At 36.1% G+C, this 23,257-nt stretch overlaps 2 protein-coding genes across 2 annotated transcripts; one reads left to right on the forward strand and one right to left on the reverse strand.

Moving 5' to 3' along the window:
* The first annotated feature begins 4,752 nt into the window (after positions 1-4,752).
* Positions 4,753-7,637, forward strand: LOC132179560 (uncharacterized). The gene is made up of 6 exons (XM_059592301.1): positions 4,753-4,911; positions 4,996-5,046; positions 5,150-5,323; positions 5,711-5,890; positions 6,228-6,462; positions 7,248-7,637. The coding sequence occupies exons 1-5, from the start codon at positions 4,753-4,755 to the stop codon at positions 6,279-6,281; spliced, it is 618 nt and encodes a 205-aa protein (XP_059448284.1). The 3' UTR covers positions 6,282-6,462; positions 7,248-7,637.
* A 1,745-nt stretch (positions 7,638-9,382) lies between these two features.
* Positions 9,383-15,086, reverse strand: LOC132177714 (sulfate transporter 3.1-like). Its single transcript, XM_059590150.1, has 12 exons — positions 14,735-15,086; positions 14,404-14,611; positions 14,148-14,319; positions 13,962-14,027; positions 12,496-12,609; positions 12,056-12,172; positions 11,632-11,758; positions 10,663-10,949; positions 10,390-10,580; positions 10,189-10,274; positions 10,026-10,102; positions 9,383-9,899 (listed from the first exon to the last, which is right to left on the reverse strand). The coding sequence occupies exons 1-12, from the start codon at positions 15,048-15,050 to the stop codon at positions 9,708-9,710; spliced, it is 1,953 nt and encodes a 650-aa protein (XP_059446133.1). The 5' UTR covers positions 15,051-15,086; the 3' UTR covers positions 9,383-9,707.
* Positions 15,087-23,257: the final 8,171 nt, after the last annotated feature.

Genomic DNA, 23,257 nt, shown 5'->3' on the forward strand with positions numbered 1-23,257 from the left:
AAATAAAAGCAAGAAGACTACTCGAGAGGAGTTTGGTAGTGCGCTCGACGCTCCATGTTACTGCGATCGAATGCACCAAGCCCCTGGAAGTGTGATTGAGCGCCCGCGTGCCTGCGATCGAGCGCACGCGGGGACACTTATGCGCAACAAGTCTTTGGTTGTATGATTGATCGCCCTTGTGCCTGTGATCGATCGCACACGGAGTCATTATGTTATGTTTCCATGATTTAATTAGGTTAAGCCGTCTTTATTTTCTTGTTTTGCTAGGATTAGGGCGTTTGGAGTTATTATTCCGTGTTTTATTAGTAATAGGAGTCTTGGGGTTATAAATACATACTTATAGCCTCTAGTTTATCAATTGTTGTTTATTATTGATTTTGTTGAATAAGTATTACTCATAGGTGAGTTTTTTTTTCTTCATATTTTTCATTGAAATCACAGATAGACTTTATATTTTGAGAAGAATTATTAGGTCATTGATAGACTCAAGATCTAGAATTAGTTATTCGCTACTTTATTGATGTTCTTTGCTGCAGCCCACTAAGTCATGCTGTATCAGCATCTCTCCGCCTCAGCATGGTCGAGCCTCGCTTCGCCTCACCATGGCCGAGCATCACTCCGCCGCACCAAGTCCAAGCTTTGTTGAGCTTCACCGCGCCCCATTGAATCCATGATCACCCTGCCCTTGCTCATCATTGTTGGACCTCCTCGAAAGTTCACATGATCCCAAGATTTCCTAGGAATCCGAATAAAATGATCTCGAGAGTCATGTATCCAGGAATGGCGGGTATCCAATTTGAAGATCATCTTCAAAATTTTGAAGAAACGACTTGGTGAACACGAGGGAAGTAGTCATCCCAACCAGGGTTGGATCGAGAAGCTTTCGAGTAAAGACATTTCGGCCCAAGTGCAATGATGAAGGCCCCAAGCTACACCTTGACTTGTTGCAAAACAAGCAGGACCAGCCCTAAGTAGTCATGGTAGCATACCAGGAGAGAGCAGCTTGGTACTTCAAACAAAAGGTCAAGCACTGAAGTCACCATCGCTACCAAGGACCCAGCCTAGGGAAAACTAGTTCCAAATTCGAAAGGACCGTACAAGGTAGTCGGATGCCGAGGAATTGGAGCATACTATCCCGAGGACATTTTCTCTAGACTCAGCTTAACTTAGAATTAGAAATCCTCCACAAAGGATAATTCTAAGACTAAACCCTTAGTGAAAGGCACCCGAGGCGATCTCTTGAGAATAACTCGATGAGTCTTAACTAAGGCATTTTACTGAGGAAACATTCGGGACACAACGTCAAAGCGCGTTCCAAACTTAACCCATTATGAACATAAAATCCTCCACGAGGGAATGTTCAAGGGTTAAAGCCATCTCGAATATAGAATCCTTCATGTAGGAATTTTCAATGGTCAGACCAAATTATAGAACTTAGAACGAAAACTCCTACAGGAGGTTCTTAGGAATTCTATGAGGTTAAGCAGTTGGCTAAAAAGCACTCTGCCATTCAATCACAAGTAACTTGTATGTTATTTTTAAGATTGTTAAAGGGCAAGCCTCAGGAGGTCTAAAGATCCCTGAGTATCTATACTTGCCCGACGAAGTTAGGTTCTTGGTACGGGTAATCAAAACTGACTATCGTTTTCCACAAATATTAAACTTATGCTATTTTCTAAAGTTGCAAGTGAAAAATAGATTTTACAAACAATCTTTCATGGCAAGGAAATTAAATAACTAATAGTTTGGTAAAGATTCTTTTCATTAAGAGTTCAAGAACTATTTACAAATAGTCAACGTACAAAGATTTTTCACAAATCTTTAGTTTCGAAAGGGCCAGCTTCAGGAGATCCAGGGCTTCAGTCGCAAGTACATATAAGATTCTCAATGCCTGACTAGCTAGATAAGTCAACCATGGGAATCGGGGGGTAACTGTTGGGGATAAAATCCACTATGGGTCCCACTATCTCTCAACAACCCTCAATTATCTCATAAGATCTTATATTATTTCAACTACCTAACATTATCTCTCCACTATTTCAAATGATCCATCAATCATCTGAAGGGAGAAGATCGAGGAAGCAGTTACACAAATAAAACTCTATAAAAGGGAGCTCAAAGCATCGGTACGGGGGATCGATAATTTATTTCTCAATACATTCCTAGCTACGGCTACATTTAGACCCATATACGACTGCTAACTTAAGCATTGGAGGGTCTACGGGGCTTTCCCCGGAAACCCCTTTGACGCTCTTATTATTTTGTAGGAGTGTGAAGGTTGATGATCAGAGACGCCTAGAAGAATGCGAAAATCACACCAATCAAAGACTGTTAGACCAAAAAAGTGCATCAATGTTGTGCCAGATACTACCTAAATTAATAGATAATATTTAGTATTCGCAAGTGCACAAGATCAAATCAATAGTATAGTACAGCAAGTACGAGATCGATCCATGGATATTGTGATTTTATTTAGAATTAATTAAAATATCAAAGTTGTTACAAAATTGATATTGATATGTTGAAAAGAAATAAAGATAAATAAAAGGTAGGGCTTTGATATCCACCACTAATCATGCTCAAATAATATAACAATATGCCAATGCTCTAATCATATTATGAATACCTAATGTTTGCCAACTTAAGGGCATGAGTGTATACTTCTTAAGCTATAGATTTCCCTAAGCAACGAGTTAAGCATGTGTGTATACTCTAACTTTTTTTCTTTCTTAAAGGATTTAGCATGTGTGTATACTAAGTTGTTCTTTAAGAAAGCATAAATCTATGGAAATCGATAAACACACGAAACCTAGAGGATCGGTGTATACTCTCGGTTTTCCATGTTGATTAACCTAAGAACCCGGTGTGGAATTCTTTTGTTATTCTTATTAAACTCAGGACTCGATCATCCAAATTGATTTAATTAACAAATTTATACCACATGTATATGTTGATCAAGCAAACACATATGAGGAATTCAATAAAATAGGAATTAATCAAGTTAAGCATCACAATATGATTATCACAAAGGCGTCAATATTGAAATATTAAATAAACATAATTAGGGCTTCAATCTAGCTCTACTGAAGAGTTTAGTTACACATAATTAAAATAAAGGGAAAAGAAAGAACTGAAAACCGCTCCTAGAAGTAGCCTCCAAATTTCTCTCTCCAAAATTGTGTCTAAAGATGTCATTTCTAAGAGGCTTAGAGGTCTATTTATAGACTTAGGAATATTCTAGAAAATCTAGAAACTCAAGTAAAATCGTAGGGTTTAGTCCTAGTGCAACTAGGACTAGAAAAACCCTAATATGGAAAGCAATATAAGTCTGACCTCAGCTTCTGGAATTCTCCAGCGCACGAGTGTGCTCAATTACAGCCCGTGTGCGCTCGATCGCACGGCTGTGATCGATCGTGTATCTTCTGCGCTCGATCGCAGGTGCGATCGAGTCTTCTCTTGTGCGTACGAGCGCAAGCCTTACTCTTCACAGCTAGACCTCTCTAGAAGTGCGCTCGATCGCACTACCAGAATGTTTTTTCTTGTTTCAAATCTTCTAGTTTTTTTTTCAATTTTGTCCTTTAAGCCCGATACTTCCAAGAATGCTTTCTTTTCTTCCAAAAACCTATAAAACAAAGAAAATACGAAAATGAAAGAAAATAGCATAAACTAACAAAACTAAGAAATTAACAAATATAAGCTAATGGCTAAAATATAAATATTTTGTCACTTATCAATCAACAGTGATAAAGTTATTTGAAAGCAATATGGTTTCCTGCAGAGTCCTAAAAGACAGCCCAAGTTAGCAACCTCCCCCAAATATAACCTCCTCCTACATTTCAACACTCTTATTACACTACTACTATCTGCATTTGCTAGTTGAAGGAAACCTAAACTTGATTGTTTGTTCTGAATATACCTGAGGAGGAAGCAAAGTTCAGAGTTTGCGGTTAACTAAGATGACGTGATCATGAAAATCAGAAATAAAGAAATGTTATTTAGTAGATTGTCATACAATTAAGATGACGTGGTAGTGAAAATCAACCCATAATTTTTTTTTTTACAAGCCCTTAGCTTGTTGTTCAAATGCTGATTTTTGCTACCATGTTAGTATAGCAACCACATAACAGTTTAAAATATAAATAAAACAAAAATAGTAAGATTTTAATAATTCCTTTGTGTTGAGCATGAATGATCATAAAGCATTTTAAGTCCAACCTAGTTGGGCTTAAAGTCCATTATATTACTTGGTTAATGTTAATTCAATGATTCTAGCTAGACTTCTAGTCATTTAACTCTTGCAAACTAATAAAACCAAGCCATGGCCGGCATGATTCGTTGACGTCGGGTTGAACTTTAGGAAACAATATTTGAGAGATACATAGGAGCTAGAGTTGTTCTTGACATTAGACGTATACGTGCTTATATGTGTGCACAATCTGGACAGACTGGACATTAAATTAACTTGGATTATGTATTGTGGGGGCTTGAAAAGCATTTGAAGTTTTGGCAGGTGTTAATTGGAGTATATATATATAAACCGTGCAATTAATGCACAATGCATATATATTGGCCGGCTAGCTAGAAGAAACAAATGGTCAAAAGCACGCCGTTATTTACTTTAGCAACATTGGACAAGAAAGAGAATCAAGGGTTGTCTCCAAAGTGCAAAAGGACTTGAAAGTCCGGATCATTTGTTATTGCACTAATATTGCTTTAACGGTAGTTTCATTTAGAACACATGTACCTGTGTGCATGCATGTGAATGTGAATATATTCGTGAGCAATCTTCACTTTTACAATGTTCCATTGTTGGCCAGCAACCGTGCTGCTGCATTTCAACAGTTGGTTAAGCTTAACAAAGCTCTTGCTGATGCTGAAATAACAATTTCACTGAAATCTCAGTGGGAAAAGGTACATGTAAATGTATATTTATGATCAGTTGTACTTGATGTCCTAATTTCTTCATGAAACAGTAATATTTTGATGCATCTCTAGGGATATTTCAGGAAAGGATGCATATTAGAGGCCATGGAACAATACGATGATGTATGTCTTAAAGTTACTTTTTTCTTTATTACAATGACGCTTCTAGGCAAGAGCACATGATTTTGGTATTTTGCTGCTGATGTTTCCTATTCACATATTGCAGGCATTAGCTGCCTTCCAAACAACTTTGCAATACAATCCACAAAGTTCTGAAGTATCAAGAAAGATCAAGAGGGTTTCCCAGTTGGCGAGAGACAAAAAGAGAGCTCAAGAAGTGGAGAACAAGAGATTGAAGGTTGATGTGGGAAAGAACTTGGATACATTGAAATCAGAAATGGTGAGTGTAGTTTGCAAATATATATTCCACATCTTCATGTATTTTCACTTGTTTTCTGTCATTCCGCAATTAGTCATGTGATACAGTACATGACTTGCTCTCTTTCTCTACAATAAAATTTTTATTACTAACATAAAAATGGTGATATATTCTAATTTTTTTTGTTTGCTTTGATCTTCATGTTCTGCTTTACCATCTTTCCTTCAATTCCCTCTTTTAAAGCAGTTATATTTATTCTCTAAGCTGTATGATGCAGGTAAGAATTTACTACTCACGTGGGGTTTTATTATCAGCTACTTATGTGGAGATTGTCAGAGGACCACCTAGGTAGGATTTGTGTTCGGTATTCCCAAATAAGGAGGATTAAATTGGTCTTTCTCTTTGCAGTCTGAAAAGTACGGATCTGAAGAATGCTGGAAAGACATTTTTTCTTTTCTTGTTGAGACAATGGAGACAGCTGTAAAATCATGGCATGAAAGTTCGAAAGTGGATCCAAGAGTCCACTTCCTTCTTGATAGGGAAAAGACCCAGACTGATAAATACGCCCCAAATGTGAATATTGATAAGGTAGTAGACGTATGTGAATGCTTGTTTTGCATGTATAATTTTGCTTGTTGAGTATGATTTTCTCCTCATTTATTTGGTTTTTGTGATCCCCTTAAATGTTCGTGGGGTCTAATGCGTACACTCAACAAAATTGAAACCAAAAAGACTATTTCACATGATGCATTTCAGTTTACACTATATATAATATGGCCGACAGTTCTAAGTAAAATGACTGTTGAAAGATCAGGCAGGTAGTTATGAACTTGCCGGAAAGCCCAAATTACAAAGTTGCTGTCGTGGGCTAGCTCTTTTTTATTTACCATTATCTGAATTTAATAAAGACTAATACCTTACTCAGTTGCCTAGGGGAAACAAAGGAAAACAAAAAAAAGAGAAGGCATATTCAAGCTAGAAGTTGAAAGTGCAGTTGACAACCGGTATCAAAACACTTCTTTACATGTCTGGAAAGGTCAAGGATCAAGAAAGTGGAAACATGGGCAACATGATGGTTTCTTTGTTCAATTTGAGTCACCATCGCTGCGAAAGCTATGGTTTATTCCTAGCTCCAATGAAATGGGACAAACATTGTGCAGGTTTCTCTCTCTCTGTTTCTCGAGCATTCAATGTAATCCATTAAAAGTGTTGTTGATAATTGGATATAGGTTAAAGCAACGTACTTTAGTTTGCTAAATTCAGTTTAAGCGATTGGAAAATATTTCAATGGTAGTTCCCTTGAATGTGTCATGGCCAACACTTGTTCTAGACAAGCACTATTTCTTCAGTATTTTTTTTTTTTTTTTTAAGTAATCGACATATATCATTAAAATTATACTACCAGTTATCAATTTGAGGAACGTGTATTACTGTTTGGTGTTAATGATTTGATTGAACAGTCCGGACCTGCTGGTCCTTCACATGGAATGCTCTTATCTCTACCTTGGTGAAATTTGATAGTTTTTTAACCCACTTGTGGAGCTCTTTTCACTGATCCCTATCATCCCCTCAACTTCAATGGACTAATGACTCCTTTTGCTTTTAGGAACGGAAAATTAAGAAAGTGAAAAAGAGTTTTTATAATGGTGGTCGTGCTCCCAAAAGATTGCTACTTTCTGATTTCAAGTTTAATGATTCTTCATAGTGATGGAGATTGGCTTCTTTTTGAGTCTCAGGATATCAGCTGCTGCTTACAAGGAAACAGGGCACTGTGCTTGTCCTGTTCTTCTTTTGTTTTCATAATCATTCAATGATATTTCATATAGAACTTTGTGGTCAAATTATTCAATGTCTAATTAAGTAACATTGACACACTCCTTTTTGGACATTTTTCTCTTGTTGAAACATATGAATGCTTAATTTCAGTTCCTTTTTCAATTTGCAGGGATCCAGAGGTTCTCGACATCAGTGCCCATGAAGTGCTTCCACGCCTGTTCAAGGAAACGCTTTCCAATTCTTAGTAGTCTTTGTTATCTTGGCTGGAGTTTCCATTATAGAAATTTGGGTCATCTGCCAAAGTTGGAGGGCTATGAGTTTAAAAGAAATACACAACTTTGAGGTGGTAAATGCTTGCCAGCGCTCGCTTTTCTTTGTCATACCATGTGTGTATTCCAGTTTTAAACCCTCTCTGAAAATTCTGCAAGATTTTTTGAGTGCTTTGGTTTTGCAGATACTTTTTGTTATATGAATGCTTTTCCTATACTTTGGTGACAAGGAGGGCTTTGGCTCTTGAACTAAGTGGGTCATTTCTGATGCTGATACCATATTACTAACAGTGCTTGCAAGCTTTTGGTCTTCATTCTTTCATTTTTTTTTTTTATAATCAAATCTTCATTCTTTCATTTATTCCTTCACAACTCGATATTATAAACCAGGTGTTTGAGCTTTAGTTGATAAAATTGAATTTGGAATCACTAAGAGTATGTTCGGGATTACATTAAGGAGTTGAAAAAGTGCTTATAGTACATAAAAAATTGCACTGGACAAAAATGATCCATTCCCTCAATAGGCATGAGGGTTGTTCGGCCATCTTCAGATATGCTCAAAAGAGGTGGCCGAATCACCCATAAAGTTACAGTAGTGGTTTGACCACCCCCATTTAATTAGGACATTAATAGATTGTTAATTTTTCTAATTTTTTTGGTTATACTAGAGAGTGATTAATCATTTTTTAAAATTCAAAAAACCATTTGTTGAAACTCCAAACCACAGAACCTAAAATGCATTTATCCCTTATCAAAATCAAAATGCCTGAGAGAACACTTACAAGGATGGTTTTGAGGTTGTGTTAAATGATACAAGGCCTATGAGTTTCAAAGGCAAACCATGATAAATAGTCAACATATACGGACAAAAGCAAATACTTCAAAGAAAAACAGAAACAAAAGCAAACCATCTCGACAATTTGCAAGGTTGCGGGGACATAAATTTGCTACAAATTGATTTGTAACTAATTTATACAAACACACCTAATAAAATAATATGTGTCCCTTAACATGTGAGAAATACATGTTTTTTTTTAAAACATGTGCTTCTCACATGTTTTGTTAATAATTTTAGGACACATGTCACGTTATTAAATGTGTTTGTATAAATTAACTATGAACTAATTTGTAGTAAATTTCTGTTCCTTTGCGTGTATGCTATATGAATATCTCATGCTTCATGGTTGTGCTACTTGAACTCCGGTGGGTGAAGGTTGCCTTTGTAGTCTTGGTTTGTTCTCTAAGTTTTCCTATTGGGTGATGGTTGCCTTTGTAGTCGTGGTTTGTTCTCTAAGTTTTCCTATTGGGGAAGCTTCACAAAATTTCTCCTGAACTTTCACGTGTTTTAAAATGACCTATTTAATGTTCAAGAACTCTCAATTTTGGGTATTGAATTTTCAATTTTTTACAATATCCTCCATCCGTTATAATATTCCATTAAATCTTGTCAAAATTTTCAAAATACCCTAATCTTATTTATAACCAAAAAAAAAAAATGGCACAAATTCAGGTGTAGGTATTTTTGCAAATTCAATTAAATCTTGACCAACGCCTGAATCTTTGCAATTTTTTAACAATGAAAAAACATTGATATTTTGAAAATTTTGACAAGAATATTTAATGAAAAATCCTAATGGAAGAGAAACATTGCAAAAAATTAAAAATTCTGTATCCTAAATTAAGAGTTTTCGAACATTAAGTAGAAGTTGTGTGAAGTTTCGCTTTCCTATTTCCATTTTGCTAAACCTGTAGGCACTTGTAAAATAGTTTTGTAGATTTATATTCATATAGGCCCTTTATAGTTTATATATCTCTATCCAATAAAAAAGAAAAATGTGCATGCCTGTTAACAGGTCAACCATGGAGAGAAGATTTAAGTAGCAAGTTAATTCCAGGAACACTTCCTTTTCAAATTGGCTTTTATTTTTTTATTTTTTTCAGTTCTTTTCTTTCTATTAAAAGCCGAAATTCTAATGCATTACTGTTGTTTGATGCCTCTGCTCGTGAGCCCCACACGTGTGAAAAAGTAGCTAGTAAAACTTCATTATAGATGGATGGAGACATTACATAGAGAAGGCTCCATCCCCTCCCCCATCACCATCAAACCACTATATAATTGCTAATTGCCACAGCAATTCTATGAGGATTACAATATTCATATTTCAGTTTCATGTACATTAATAATACATCAAAATTTATAATTAAGCACCCCAAAAATATACTTACCCTCTCTTAATTAATCCCACTCTGCCTAGCTCAACCAAATTAGGTAAATTTTGCTTCTTCATTGGCGGATAATCTACTAATTAATTAACTATCAACATTTTGATTAATTGCTCGGTTGATATGATTATAGCAGCTTAGACAATATTGTTATCCTGTGGCTGTAATTCAATAGCAGCCGGATTCTGCTTATGTGTGTGTAGCATGAAGTTGCATGCTGTCACAGCCTCTCCCACCGTCAGATAAATCCATTCTTGACCAATCTTTTCGATGAATTTGGAGTTGTCTAGCTTCTTTATCACCTCACTTCTTGGGTTGGCCAGCACGAGCTATATATATATATATACATGTACATCAATTAATGATCAACTATATAAATTAAGGTAATTTTTATGAAATAAATAAAATAAACTTTATGGGAGGATCGAATTGAAATTAAAGTGTCGACTATATACCTTGAGACCCTTTCGATCGGCATTCTTCTTAACCTCTTCAAGCATGCTGATCCCACTGGTATCAATGCTTCCAACAGCTGTGACATGATCAATTAATGAGATCGATATATTTTAGTTTGCCTTTAATTATTAATTAGTTTAAGTGTGATTGATTAATGCTTACCACTCATATCTATTATAACATAATGTAAGCTGGCTTCTCCTGTAGATTTTAATTTGTCTTCCTCCTCGTAGATCCATCTTGAGACTCTGAGATTAACACGTTGATCAATTAATCAAGGTTAGTATTTTTTTTTCATGCCAACACTTAAACATTTAAACTGTGCGTTTATATTATATATATGGATGTAATTAATTTACGTACCTTTCCCTCAAGTAATTTGCATTGGCAAAGTAGATGGGGGCGTCAATTTGGAGAATGAGAACCCCAGGAACATTGTTAGCAATTGGGTATTGATCAATGCTTCGGTAAACCATGGAGTTGGGAATATTGCCTAAGAGAAATGTCCGTGGCCTTGCCACAAATAGTAGAACCCTTAGCAAAGATAATGTAACCTGCATTTGCACATAAAAATTAAACCCTATAAACAACCCAAAAAAAAATAATAATAATTAATTAATTTAATCAATTATTTACCGCGATGATTAAGCCAATCTCAACACTGCCGAAGACGACACCAACGTAAGCAGCCATGCAAACCATGCAATCAAACTTGTCGACCTTCCAGAGGTGGATGGCAGCTTCATAGTCAATAAGGCCGAGCATGGCAGCGATGATTATGGCGGAGAGCACCACAAGGGGTGTGTAGTGGAACAACGGTGTGAGGAATAACAATGTGATCATCACCGCCGTTGCCATCACTATGTTCGACACTGCTGACTTGCACCCCGCATTGAAATTCACCGCAGTTCGCGAAAATGGTCCTGCAGTCATCACATGTATTAATTATTAATTAACGAGTCAAATCTATCAACCCTAAACTGTTAATTTTATGTTGGATTCGCAGATCGTGTAAGAAATTGTTAACCTTAAGTTAATGTCAAGTGTTGAGTTTAAGTCATGTCAATGCATGAATATAAGACTATACATAACAACTTTAACCCAAATCATTTAATTCAACCGGTTAAATTTCTTAATCCTAACCTACTAATTTCGTATCGAGTTTATAGAAACTAGCCCAATGCGAACGAACCCAAGGTTAGATTTGGATTAGATAACGTTGTTATCATGTACAACAATGATGAATAATATAGAATTGAAAAAAGAGAAATTACGAGAGAGTCGAGACAGAGATTTACGTGGTTCAGCAATGTGCCTACGTCCACAGACAATGTGACTGTATTTTACTATTTATGATTTAGGGCTACACATTATAACACATATATATAGAAAAATCCTAAACCCTAATGGTATGGACGTATTTTAGAAATTTTCAAAATCCCCGTACCGTACCGCGGAGCGTTGCCCCCGCACTCCCACAACCTAATCATTGCCCCCGCAAACTTATAATATGAGCAATTAATTCCAACAGATAAGATAGGGTTTGACCTGTCCCATGCCCTAGTATAGCCCTAGGAATTATTATGGAGTTGGAAAGACGTATACCTGCTGTCAAGTAGCATGAAGTGCAAGAGCCAGCAATATTCATCATCCCAAAAGCGATCATCTCTTTGTTGCCATCAATGTGATAGTTTTTAAAAATGGCGAAACTTCTCCCCACTGCTACTCCTTCCTGTTTCACACCCACCAAGGCGTTTTAGAAGACCGTCCAATACTCTTATCTCTCTTTAATTAGTTGGAAATGCACTAACACTTTCACTTTATTGTCAAAAAGTAAAGATCAATTGCCTTATTAATCCCACATGATGGATATATATACCAATAGTCACACGGCAAGATTAAGTTTTTGGTCATGTTAATATTAATTAATTAATTAATTAATTAACAATTAAAGTCAATTAAAGTATGATTATTTTACAGAAAGTGGATGTGCATGCAAGGAATTAATGAGGTAGGCAGGAGGACTTACAGCGAGGCCTATGACACCAGTTATGATCCCCGTTTTAATGGCTGCCATCAGAAACGGTGACCCAAAAGCCAACTCAGATACGGAAAGTGGATTTAAGCCTTTCTTCAGGTGCCCAATCTGGAGGAACAAACAAGAAGAAGTACTGATTATTATTTATGCTACACCCTGTGATCAATAATTCTTCTCAACATGTACACCTTTAATAATATGTATATATGATATTATATGCCAAGGAGATTTGTATGTCGTAGTCCGATCGATCGAGCTACTTTACATATGGTACGTACAAGTTACAACCACATTAACATATAGAAAATTATATTTGGTCATAGTGGGGGTTTTACTTGCTGGATGGCACACGCTAGCTAGCTAGTGGGTGGGGTGTACCATGGCTGATCATCAAAGTAGTGAGAAAGAAGAGAGAGACGGAGAAAGCTCACCACTTGAACGCCATGTTTTTCAGCGTGGGTCAGAAAAACGAGGAGGCTTCCCAAAATAACAGAAGTCAGTGGCGCCATCGCATTTATCCAAAAGAAGGCCGTCTTTTTCTTGCTCTGGTAGTCATCACCGCGATAATCACACAAAATTAGTAACTAAACAAACAAGAAAGAAGAAGCAAACATGAATTAATTTGATCTCAGGAGAAAGAGAGACAGAGAGATAACGTTATAATTAAAAGAAATTAAAATATGTAGTGTGTAATATTTTTCTTTTGGATTATTAAGTTGAATACAAATATGTCGCAAGTAGTACTTAATATGTAGATTAATATTGTACTATTCGTGGACTCCCAAAGTGATTTTTTCCCTAACAAATTAGTATAAGAGTGCTAATTAAATGAGTGTCTCGGTGTGGATGACTCTTGGAGTAAACTTGCTTTTGGTGGATTGCAACTCTTGTACGTGTTGCACTCTTAGATTTGTAAAGATGTCACACATAAGGGGGAGATTTGTAAATGCACTTATAAGTGTTGAGTCCCTCATTGAGAAAAAAATAAGTGAATAGTTGATAAACATAAGTAGAACAAAAATTACTAGCTTAAACTTTTGAGTTGAATTGAAGTGGTCTCCAAACATGTATATAAGTGACCTATTAGTGCACTCCCTGAACCTTTCTCTCCCAGTCTCCCTATAGACTCATATATATATATATATATATATATGAGTCTATTGAATCGGATTTCGGAGGTTTCTTACAATTTATGCTTCCTAAAAGCAAGATACAATTAAGTGCCTTTACTTAGAAGTGAAATAATTCCTAAACTTCAGTGCGGTAATTAAGTTTGATTGGCTCATTGTTACATACATTTAAAGAGAGCAATGGGACCTTTAATGGTATTCTCTAATTCAAGTATTTCTCCTAGCAACCCAAGATGTGCCTGCTTGAGCTGCAACACACTTTTCAAATGCCCCTTTACTCTCACTATGAAGGACACTTGGAGACTAATGGTTGCCTTGTCTTTGTTAACAACGTACGTCATTGGTCTTTTACCATTTTTCCTTTTTTCCCACGATTAGTTTTACCATTTGAATTTATCTTGTAATTATCTAGCTAGTTTTGATGTGGCAAATCTAACTAAATATTCTTAAATCAACTTTTGTTAAATAAAAGCAATTTAAAAGTTAATTGAGACTACTATGTCACTCTATAATAGCCTTTGTATCAAAGAAAAACCCTTTTCACCAGTAATGTGATTATTGTTGTTGGTGCGGTTGTGGTGTTATAGATGTTGTAATATTATTTTTGACAGCAACTGGCGGTGGGTAAATGACGTGAAAGTTTTGCTACTAATATGTTTAATTATTTCAAACATTTTTGACCGTTCCAAAATCAGATGGAGGACTAAATTCAAAAAAGAATGTAAATACATGCGACAACTACTAGCTAGATATTATAAATTACTTACAAAGTATCTTGTGATGAGGAGGAAGAAAAGGAAACAACACCCTAATACTCCACTTTCCCATCTCCACTGCAATAACCATCATTACATTCATCAAACTTTCAACAAAGAAAAAGGTAAGAAAAATAGTATTAAAAAATGATCCATACGGAAAAAAGAAAAACAAAAAGTTAATTAATTATATATTACCTGGTGCATTTGGGTAAATATAGAGCGCATGACCGACACAAGATCAGTCTCGTGAGTGAAATGAACAAGCCCAAGGATCCCCTTAAGCTGCTGAAGACAGACAACGGTGGCTGCTCCACCCATGAAACCCACTATCGTCGCATGTGAAAGAAAGTCCACGACAAATCCAAGTCTGCAATTTAAAATAAATATCAACAATATTATCTAAACATTTTTAGATATATATGCCCTAAAATTAAGCAGCGTGCAGACCGACCTTAACAAACCGAGAGAAGCTTGAAAGACTCCGGCGAAGAAGGTGGACGTGAGAGCCAACTGAAGATAAAGTGTAGGGTTCTGATTAGGGTTAACTTCCTTCCCAAGCATAGAAGATATGAGAAGCGACGCAACAGCCACAGTGCCCACTGCCAAATCTTTTGAGCTCCCCAGCATGGCATACACCAACGGTGGCACAAAGCTGGAATCTACATTTTTCACCACCAAAAAAAAAAAAAAAACATTCATAATAATTAATAATTAACCATTATATATATTTATTTAAGGTTGAGTTGAGACATATATATATATATATGCATGCATGCACTTACATAATCCGATAATGGGGGGCAAGTTGGCGAGATTTGCGTAACTGATCCCTTGAGGGACTGCGAGACTGGCAATAGTGATTCCGGCAATAACGTCGGATTTGAAGAAGTCAAAAGTGTAGCGAGGCGCCCATTCGAGGATTGGCACGAAGTATTGCAGGGCTAGCACAAACTTCCTCGACAGAGGCTGGTTCTTGAACTGCCGGAAAGGGTCGTCGGGAAAGAAAGTCTCTTTCAGAGACGTCTCTAAGGACTTTGCCAGCGGTTTTGATGGAGGAATGGCTACGCGGTGCGGGCATTCATACTCCATGTTACCCATTTGAAGAAAGTCTGCAAATGCAGAGAGAGAGAGAGAGAGAGAGAGAAGGTTGGGGAATGGCAGACACTGGTATGAAGGTCGGGGTATTTAAGGCGGTGATGAGGGACCGGGGGGGATGGGGTTATCTTTGAAGTGCTTTGGTGGACCCACACGTGGGACTAATTAACACGTGGAATAATTCGACAACACATTGACCTCCGACCAGCGCCAGCGCGTATCGTTTTGCATGTTGTAGGCAATTACTAGTAGCCGAGCAATACCCATTAGTACCCACCCACCTTGACCAATACCATATTTGACGTGGTGGATTTCTATTGGATGGAGGAATGGATGATCCGAGCCAATGAAGGTTGGCCGGTATATGTGCCGGCCTAGCTAGGTAGTTTAGGGAAAATATCCTAATAGGCTAGGCCATACTTTTTGGTGGTTAATTAGTGTTTAAATTAAAGTCAGGATCTAATTAATTAAGGGTCATATTATAAGGGTGGGAAATGAGAATCTCATTTTCTCGAATCTCAGCCCTTAGATGAATCTAAGGATTTAAAATATTTCAATCTCAAAATTCAAACACAAACACAACCTTACAGGATTTTATACCAAATTTAAATTAAAAAAAAAAATGAAAAACAAGTGGACCTGCCCCCGTGCAGTCAGCTTCATCTAGGGGTGGCGCGCGCCCACCCCATGGCTTAGGGGTGGGCGCGTGGCCACTCCCATGGCCAAGGGGTGGCCTCGCGCCAACCCAGAAGGCCATGGCAACCACCCTAGGCCTTCTACGGGTGGTCGCGCGCCACCCCCAGATCTGCTGGGGATGGCTGCACGGCCACCCCATGGGCTTCTAGGGGTGGCATGAGGCCACCCCTTGGCCATGGGGTGGCCGCGCGCCACCCCCAGATCTGCTGGGGGTGGTTGCACGCCCCCCCCCCCCAAATGGGCTTCTAGGGGTGGCGCGAGGCCACCCCTTGGCCATGGGGTGGCCGCACGCCACCCCCAGATCTGCTGGGAATGGCCGCATGGCCACCCCATGGCCTTTTTGGGGTGGCGCAAGGCCACCCCTTGGCCATGGGGTGGCCGCACAGCCACTCCCATGGCCTAGGGGTGGCCTCATGCCACCCCCAGCCACCCATGGGATGGCCGGCGGCGGCGGCGAGCTACCTTATGGGGTAGCTTCTCCTCCAATTATTTAAAAAAAAAAAAAAACAAATAAATAAATGTTTTTATTATTTATAATCAGGTGTGTTTGGTTTATTTTTTAGTTTTGTACTCCTAGATGTTTTAGACCCTTAGATGCTTTAGATGGCTAAGATCTCAAAAAATGAGATTCTCCAATTACTCACAATTGGAGGGGATCCTAATCCTTAGTACCCACCCACCTTGACCAATACCATATTTGACGCGGTGGATTTCTATTGGATGGAGGAATGGATGATCCGAGCCAATGAAGGCTGGCCGGTATATATGCCGGCCTAGCTAGGTAGGGTAGGGAAAATATCCTAATAGGCTAGGCCATACTTTTTGGTGGTTAGTTAGTGTTTAAATTAAAATCAGGATCTAATTAATTAAGGGTCATATTATATGGCTCCCAACTTCTAATAAAAAGTGGGATGATTTTTCACAAAATTATATATGTAGAGTTTGTACCAAACAATACCTACCCATGTAGCTAGGTTGACATTTCATGGAATGATTGAGATATATAGTGGAAATAGCTAGCCTAATCGATCTCCCATCTCTTGCAAAACAAGAAAAAAAAAATTAGATTATATTGCTGTTAAAATATAATAAAATGGGTGTTTCAAATAATTATGAAATATGTTTCATATCTATGTAATTAAAGATTTACATCTTTCATGTCAATCCTAAATTTTGAAGAGTAGAGAGAAAAGTTTGCCCTACATTTTTAGATACAAAGAAATCAATTAATTTATAAGGAATCATCTTCACCTTAATAATAAATTGGGTGATGCAGAAGGAAGCTAGCCGTTTCAAATGCAAACATTAGCGAAAATATGACTGTTTTCTAACCGTTGGAAGGAATTAATTAAGATGCTATTTAATTGGACTATTAGATGTGTCCAATCACCATAAATAATTAAATATATATGACCCCTTTTGTCTTATTCATAGACAGCACAATAGGTTATCTCTATTCTCCTACAATTTTTCTTTTGTTCTATTCTCTCCACAAAAGTGTTTTATTGGGATTAGGATTCAGCAATTGGGTGCATATATATATATATATCTATATATATGCCCAAATTGCTTTAGGCAGCTTTCGTTCTACTCTCCTTGTCCACGTACAGTATCATATGATTGTTATTGTTCAATGACTTAAACATTAAATAAATAAATAAAATAAAACTGAGGGTATATATTGTGGATGGATTAGAGTAGCAGAGATCATTGGATTTGGAGAGGTGATGACTTTTTAACTGTCATGTGGCCGTTTGACCAATAAGTTGACATGTGGTCCAAATCACTGTTGTTCCATCGCTCTCTTTCACGCTTTTCTTGGATTGCCCTTTTTGTTTTGTTTTTTTTTAAAAAAAAAAAATGTAGAAGTGATCTATATATATATATGATATCGGTCTTATACACTGTATTTTCATATTCAGTGTTTCTATCTTGATAAAGATTTGGTGTGATTTCGATCGCCTTGCAATCTTAATGGTGAGAAGGACCCATGCAAACCACTTATTTGACTGTTTGTCAAAGTTTCTTTGCAGATATAGATTAATATATATATCAAAGTTTGACGATCTTTTTTGAAATGTGGTGCATGATTTATTTATACCAATAATTTTTGTAGTTTCTATATATATATATATATATATATATATATATGACTTTTTAAAGGAAATTGCAATTTTTTTTTTTTTAAATGGAAAATATTTCATACTCATTTATTATTAAAAAGTCGCAAGTAAGAGCTCTTACAAACAGAGCAAAAAACTCTAAAGCAAATTATAGCCGAAACTAAAGTTACAGTCATCAACCAATCAGGTCAAACAAAGGCAATAACATCCGCTAACCAATGACTATTTATCAGGTTTAAGATGCACTAAACAGACACCATTTAATACATAGGCCAAACATTTTTTAAGTGGGATTGTTACATTTTTTTTAATTATTTAATTAATTATCTCATATTAGGTGCAACTTTTATAGTGAAAAAGATTGAAGTATATAGTTACTAGGGAAAAGATTTGGGGATCCTAAACTGATCAGCTCACTCAAATTAAGATTGAATTCGATCCAGTCAACCCCTATGCTCACTGATCCCCTAAAATCAAAAATGTGTGAGAGAAGAAAAAAAAAAAAGAAAAAACCAAAAAAAAAAAAAGACACTTTACACGTTTATGTCGAGAAAACTATATATATATATATATATATATATATATAGATGATCGTTAATGGGAATCTTTTTTCGGGCAGTCAGGTTCCACGGAAGTTTGAAAAATGTGACCTTTATGTGTTTCATGTGGTTGCGGATGATCGCCAAAAAGATTTCAAGCAGGGCAAGATGGAAGTGTGTGTGTGTGTGTATGTATATATATATATATATATACATATATATATATATATATATCCACTTGAATTCGAAGAAGGAGGGTGGGTAATTTCCTTCTTTCTTTGCCTTCTTTCCGTCTATATATAATCATAACGAGAGACGACGATGGTGATAGCCATATTCCCTTCCTCTAGAGCCACTTCTTCCAAATCCAAAGTGCCTTTTCTTATTTAATTAAGTAATTAATTAATTATATGTGGATACAACTTCCCCTAGATAGCAGATCTTAAATACTTTTTTCCCACTTTCATTGAATAGAGATGGCACGAAGTGCTTTTCATTGATAACACCTTTTCTTTTTCCCCTTTTTGTTCTTTTTTTTTTTTCAAAACAAAGATATTAATGAACAACCAAAAACACAAAACACTACTTACAAAAAAAAAACACACACACACACAACACTTAAATAAATAAGAAAAATAATCAAAGATGCCATATATATGTTGACCATGCAATATTCTCTTACAATATAATAGAGCTTCTATCACCTCAACAGTCGACTCAACTCAACGACAAGAAATTAAACGTCATGTATGATGTCTAATATTGGACTTTAAGGTGTTTTTTTTTCTTTCTTTCTAGTTGTGGGCTAACTTGGTATTAACTTATGTTCTTTGAATCTTTTAGAAGTTTTGTATCGATCAGGAAAACCAAGTCCATGATCATGAAGCTAATTAATTAAGCCGTATCCTTTACTCTTGAAAAAGTAGCTGCAAGCCTGCAATGTGTGGAGCGAATTATATTATAAGCATGAATGTTTTTATTGAAATTAATTAGGAGATAATCCTATTTAGGGCTTAGGGGAGAATCATGTGGTGTCAACTTAAACCAATGTTATTCTTGTGCACCTTTCTGGCCAATTATGATTAAGCATATTAAGAGACACTAAATACAATAACAGTAAGGATCATGAGTGATTCTGATGATAATTAACATGTATAACAATAGTGATAATTAACAATAATGATGATAAACAATGGAACAATAATAACTTCAACAACAATAATTGTAGTACTAATAATAATACTAATAAAAGTAATAATAAGTGGTATTGTTTTTATCCTCAACTGCATGTGCCATATTAGATTCTCTATTTCAAGGAAAGTGAAATCACAACATGATATATATATATATACTCTTTACATTGCTGACAGTTCATGCATTAATCCAAAAACTATACATAATCATGTGTACCAAGAAAATGGTACCCCAACTAAATGTGAAGTGGCTGCATAATTCATGAGTTTTCTAAGATGATGACATATGGATGACAGAAGTTCATCGACTTGATCGTATGTCATGGTTGATGATAGTTGTACCTATTAATAATTTTTTAAAAAAAAAAAAAAGTCAGAGAACAGCAACATTATTGAAGACATGCTCATGACATGATTGAATATATGAGATAAAATAGAATGGAAAAGAGAATTTGGAGCAGCTTTCTTGAACCTTTTTGTTGAAACATTGTTGAAATTTGTACATGATAGTGATAAAGCTATTTTAAAAGCAATATGGTTTCGTGCAGAGTCCTAAAAGACAGCCCGAGTTAGCAACCTCCCCCAAATATAACCTCCTCCTACATTTCAACACTCTTATTACACTACTGCAATCTTTCTAGGATGGAGAATCTTCGCGATTGTGTTACCTGCATTTGCTAGTTGAAGGAAACCTAAACTTTATTGTCTGTCGTGAATATTCATGAGGCAGAAGTAAAGTTCAGAGTTTGCCGCTATCTAGGATGACTTGATTGTGAAAATCGTATAAAATAAAAAAATAAAAAAAAATAAAAAATAAAAAAAAGCTATTTAGTAGATTGTCATACAATTAGGATGATGTGGTAGTAAAACTCAGTCTATAATTTCTCTTTTTTACAAGCCCTTAAATTGTTGTTTAAAAGCTAATTTTCACTGCCACATTATCTCAGTTGTATAGTAGCCGCATAACAGTTTAAAATAGAAATAAAACAAAAATAGTAAGATTTTAATAATTCATTTGAGTTGAGCATGAATGATGATAAAGCATTTTATGTCCAACCTACTTGGGCTTAAAGTCAATTATATTACTTGCTTAATGTTAATTCAATGATTCTAGACGATTCTAGTCATTTAACTTTTGCAAACTAATAAAACCAAGCCATGGTATGATTCGTTGACATCATATTGAACTTTAGGAAACAATATTTGAGAGATACATATATAGGAGCTAGAGTTGTTCTTGACATCACATGTTGATGCAGGAGAAATTTGAGAAAATTGTTATTTTAATTATGCATGTATGTTTTAGTTTTCCTTCTTCAATAAGGATTGGGGTTTTATTTTCTTATTAGGATTTGTTTTCCTTTTCCAATTTGGTTTGCCTTTCATTTTCCTTGTTAATTTAGGAGATACCTAGCCTATATAAAGGTATCTAGTCTTTGTTATTTTTCAACTTCAGTTTATACTATCAATTAAATTTAAGTCTTTCAGAGTTATTTCTCTGTTTGCTTATTTGGGACACTTAGGGATTTTCTCTTCCCTATTTGTTATTTTCTCTCTTCTTGAATTCCCTTTTCTATCTTCAAATCTTAGTTTCTGCTACTTTTATACGCTATCAGAACAATCCTAGTTCTGTCCGGCGTCAGTTGGTATCAGAGTTTAGCGTCTTCTTGGGAAGAATTTTTTCATTAGTTTTTCATGACTAGTGGTCATGGTCAACGTGGACAGGTTCCGAAGGAGGAAGTCCCTTACCATGAGCGCAGTATACAAGACGTGATAATTGAAGATTTGCAGAGGCAGGTTGTTAAGTTAACCCAGCGTCTAGTAGCGCAAAACATGGAGATGTATTGCGATATTGACGGTCGCAATTCAAACTTCAATTTCGAGAACCCGTATCACAAGCCTATTCTGGTTCGGGAACAGCGTGTTCGGGATGAGTGGCATGAAGACTTAGGCTTTAGAGTTGAGTTTCCAAAAATTTATGGTACTCTCATATCCTTAACCAATATTAACAAGTCTCAAGCCCATCTACCAAATCCATCTCATGTGAAGGAGGAAGATAAATTTATTAAGGAAGATTTTTCTGTAGATTGGGTCTCTCCACCGATCTATGACATCTATCCTGACGAATAGGATTTATTGAAAGAGGTAAGTTTTGTGGTTAATACTAAAAATTTTATTGAATAAAATAATAACTATGACGTGTTTGATGAAAGCCCTAAATTTGAAGGGTTTAATTTGGAGGTTGAAGAAATCGGTTTAGTGGATTTTCTTGGGGTAGACAATATTTTATCAAATTCTCTTGATGATGGTGGTTTTGATCAGTTTTACTTGGTAGATGAGAATGTTATGTTTAAAACAGAAGAGATCGTCGATCCCTTTTGGGAGATCACGTGAAAGGGAGAAAATAAGTAAAGTGCGTCTAAAGATTGCATTATCTCAACTTGTTGGAAAAAATTTTCAAGATGATACTCACATTCTTGTGGTAATTAAGGGAGTGTTATTTATATCGGGATGTTACATTATTTTACTTATGAAGAGAAAGGAATAGAAGGGATTGATTAGTCATCCGAAGGATCGAGGCAAGAACTATCATACGGATTATCTCCAACCCGGCAAAGATGACTTGAATTCTAGGACGAATTCTTTTCCAACCCGGGGAGATTGATGCAGAAGAAATTTGAGAAAATTATTATTTTAATTATGCATGTGTGTTTTAGTTTTCCTTTTTCAGTAAGGATTGGGGTTTTCTTTTCCTATTAGGATTTGTTTTCCTTTTCCAATTTGGTTTGCCTTTCATTTTCCTTGTTAATTTAGGAGGTACCTAGCCTATATAAATGTATCTAGTCTTTATTATTTTTTAACTTCAGTTTATACTATCAATTAAATTTAAGTCTTTCAGAATTATTTCTCTGTTTGCTTATTTGGCGCACTTATAAATTTCTTCTTTCCCTATTTGTTATTTTCTCTCTTCCTGAATTCCCTTTTCTATCTTCAAATCTTAGTTTATGCTGCTTTTATACGCTGTCAAAACAATCCTAGTTCTGCCCGGCGTCACATGTACGTGCTTATATGTGTGCAGAATCGATCTGGACATTAATTAATTTAAGTTGGATTATATATTGTGGGGGCTTGAACAACAATTGAAGTTTTGGCAGGTGTACGTTAATTGGAGTGTATATATATATAAACCGTGCCATTAATGCAAAATGCATATATATTGGCCGGACACAGCTGCTGGCTGGATGACAAAAGCACGCCGTTATTTACTTAATTTAGCATTGGACACAAAAGAGAATCAAGGGTTGTCTCCAAAGTGTAAAAGGAGTTGAAAGCTGGTTCATTTGATCAGTAGCTTTTGAGTTTTGTCTACACAGCATGCAATTTGCCTTCACAGCCTAATGCTTTACTTTTTGTGATTGGACATTGAAGATTTGGTAAGTGTTCTTCAGGCTGCACCCCCACTGGAACAATAATTGTAGTATTTAGCCATACAGTGATAATTAGTGTCGATTATTAAGTTGACAGATCATGTGGAAGAAAATCTCTTATAAATTGTGGGAAGCACTGTTTTTCGACGATAAAATGGTAACCAAGGGGCCTATGGAATTATGAGCCCTTTGAATAACTTTATATTTGAAGGAACTTATCAATCCATGCGC

This window comes from Corylus avellana, chromosome ca4 (genome assembly GCF_901000735.1).
Source record: "Corylus avellana chromosome ca4, CavTom2PMs-1.0".
NCBI classification, from domain to species: domain Eukaryota; kingdom Viridiplantae; phylum Streptophyta; class Magnoliopsida; order Fagales; family Betulaceae; genus Corylus; species Corylus avellana.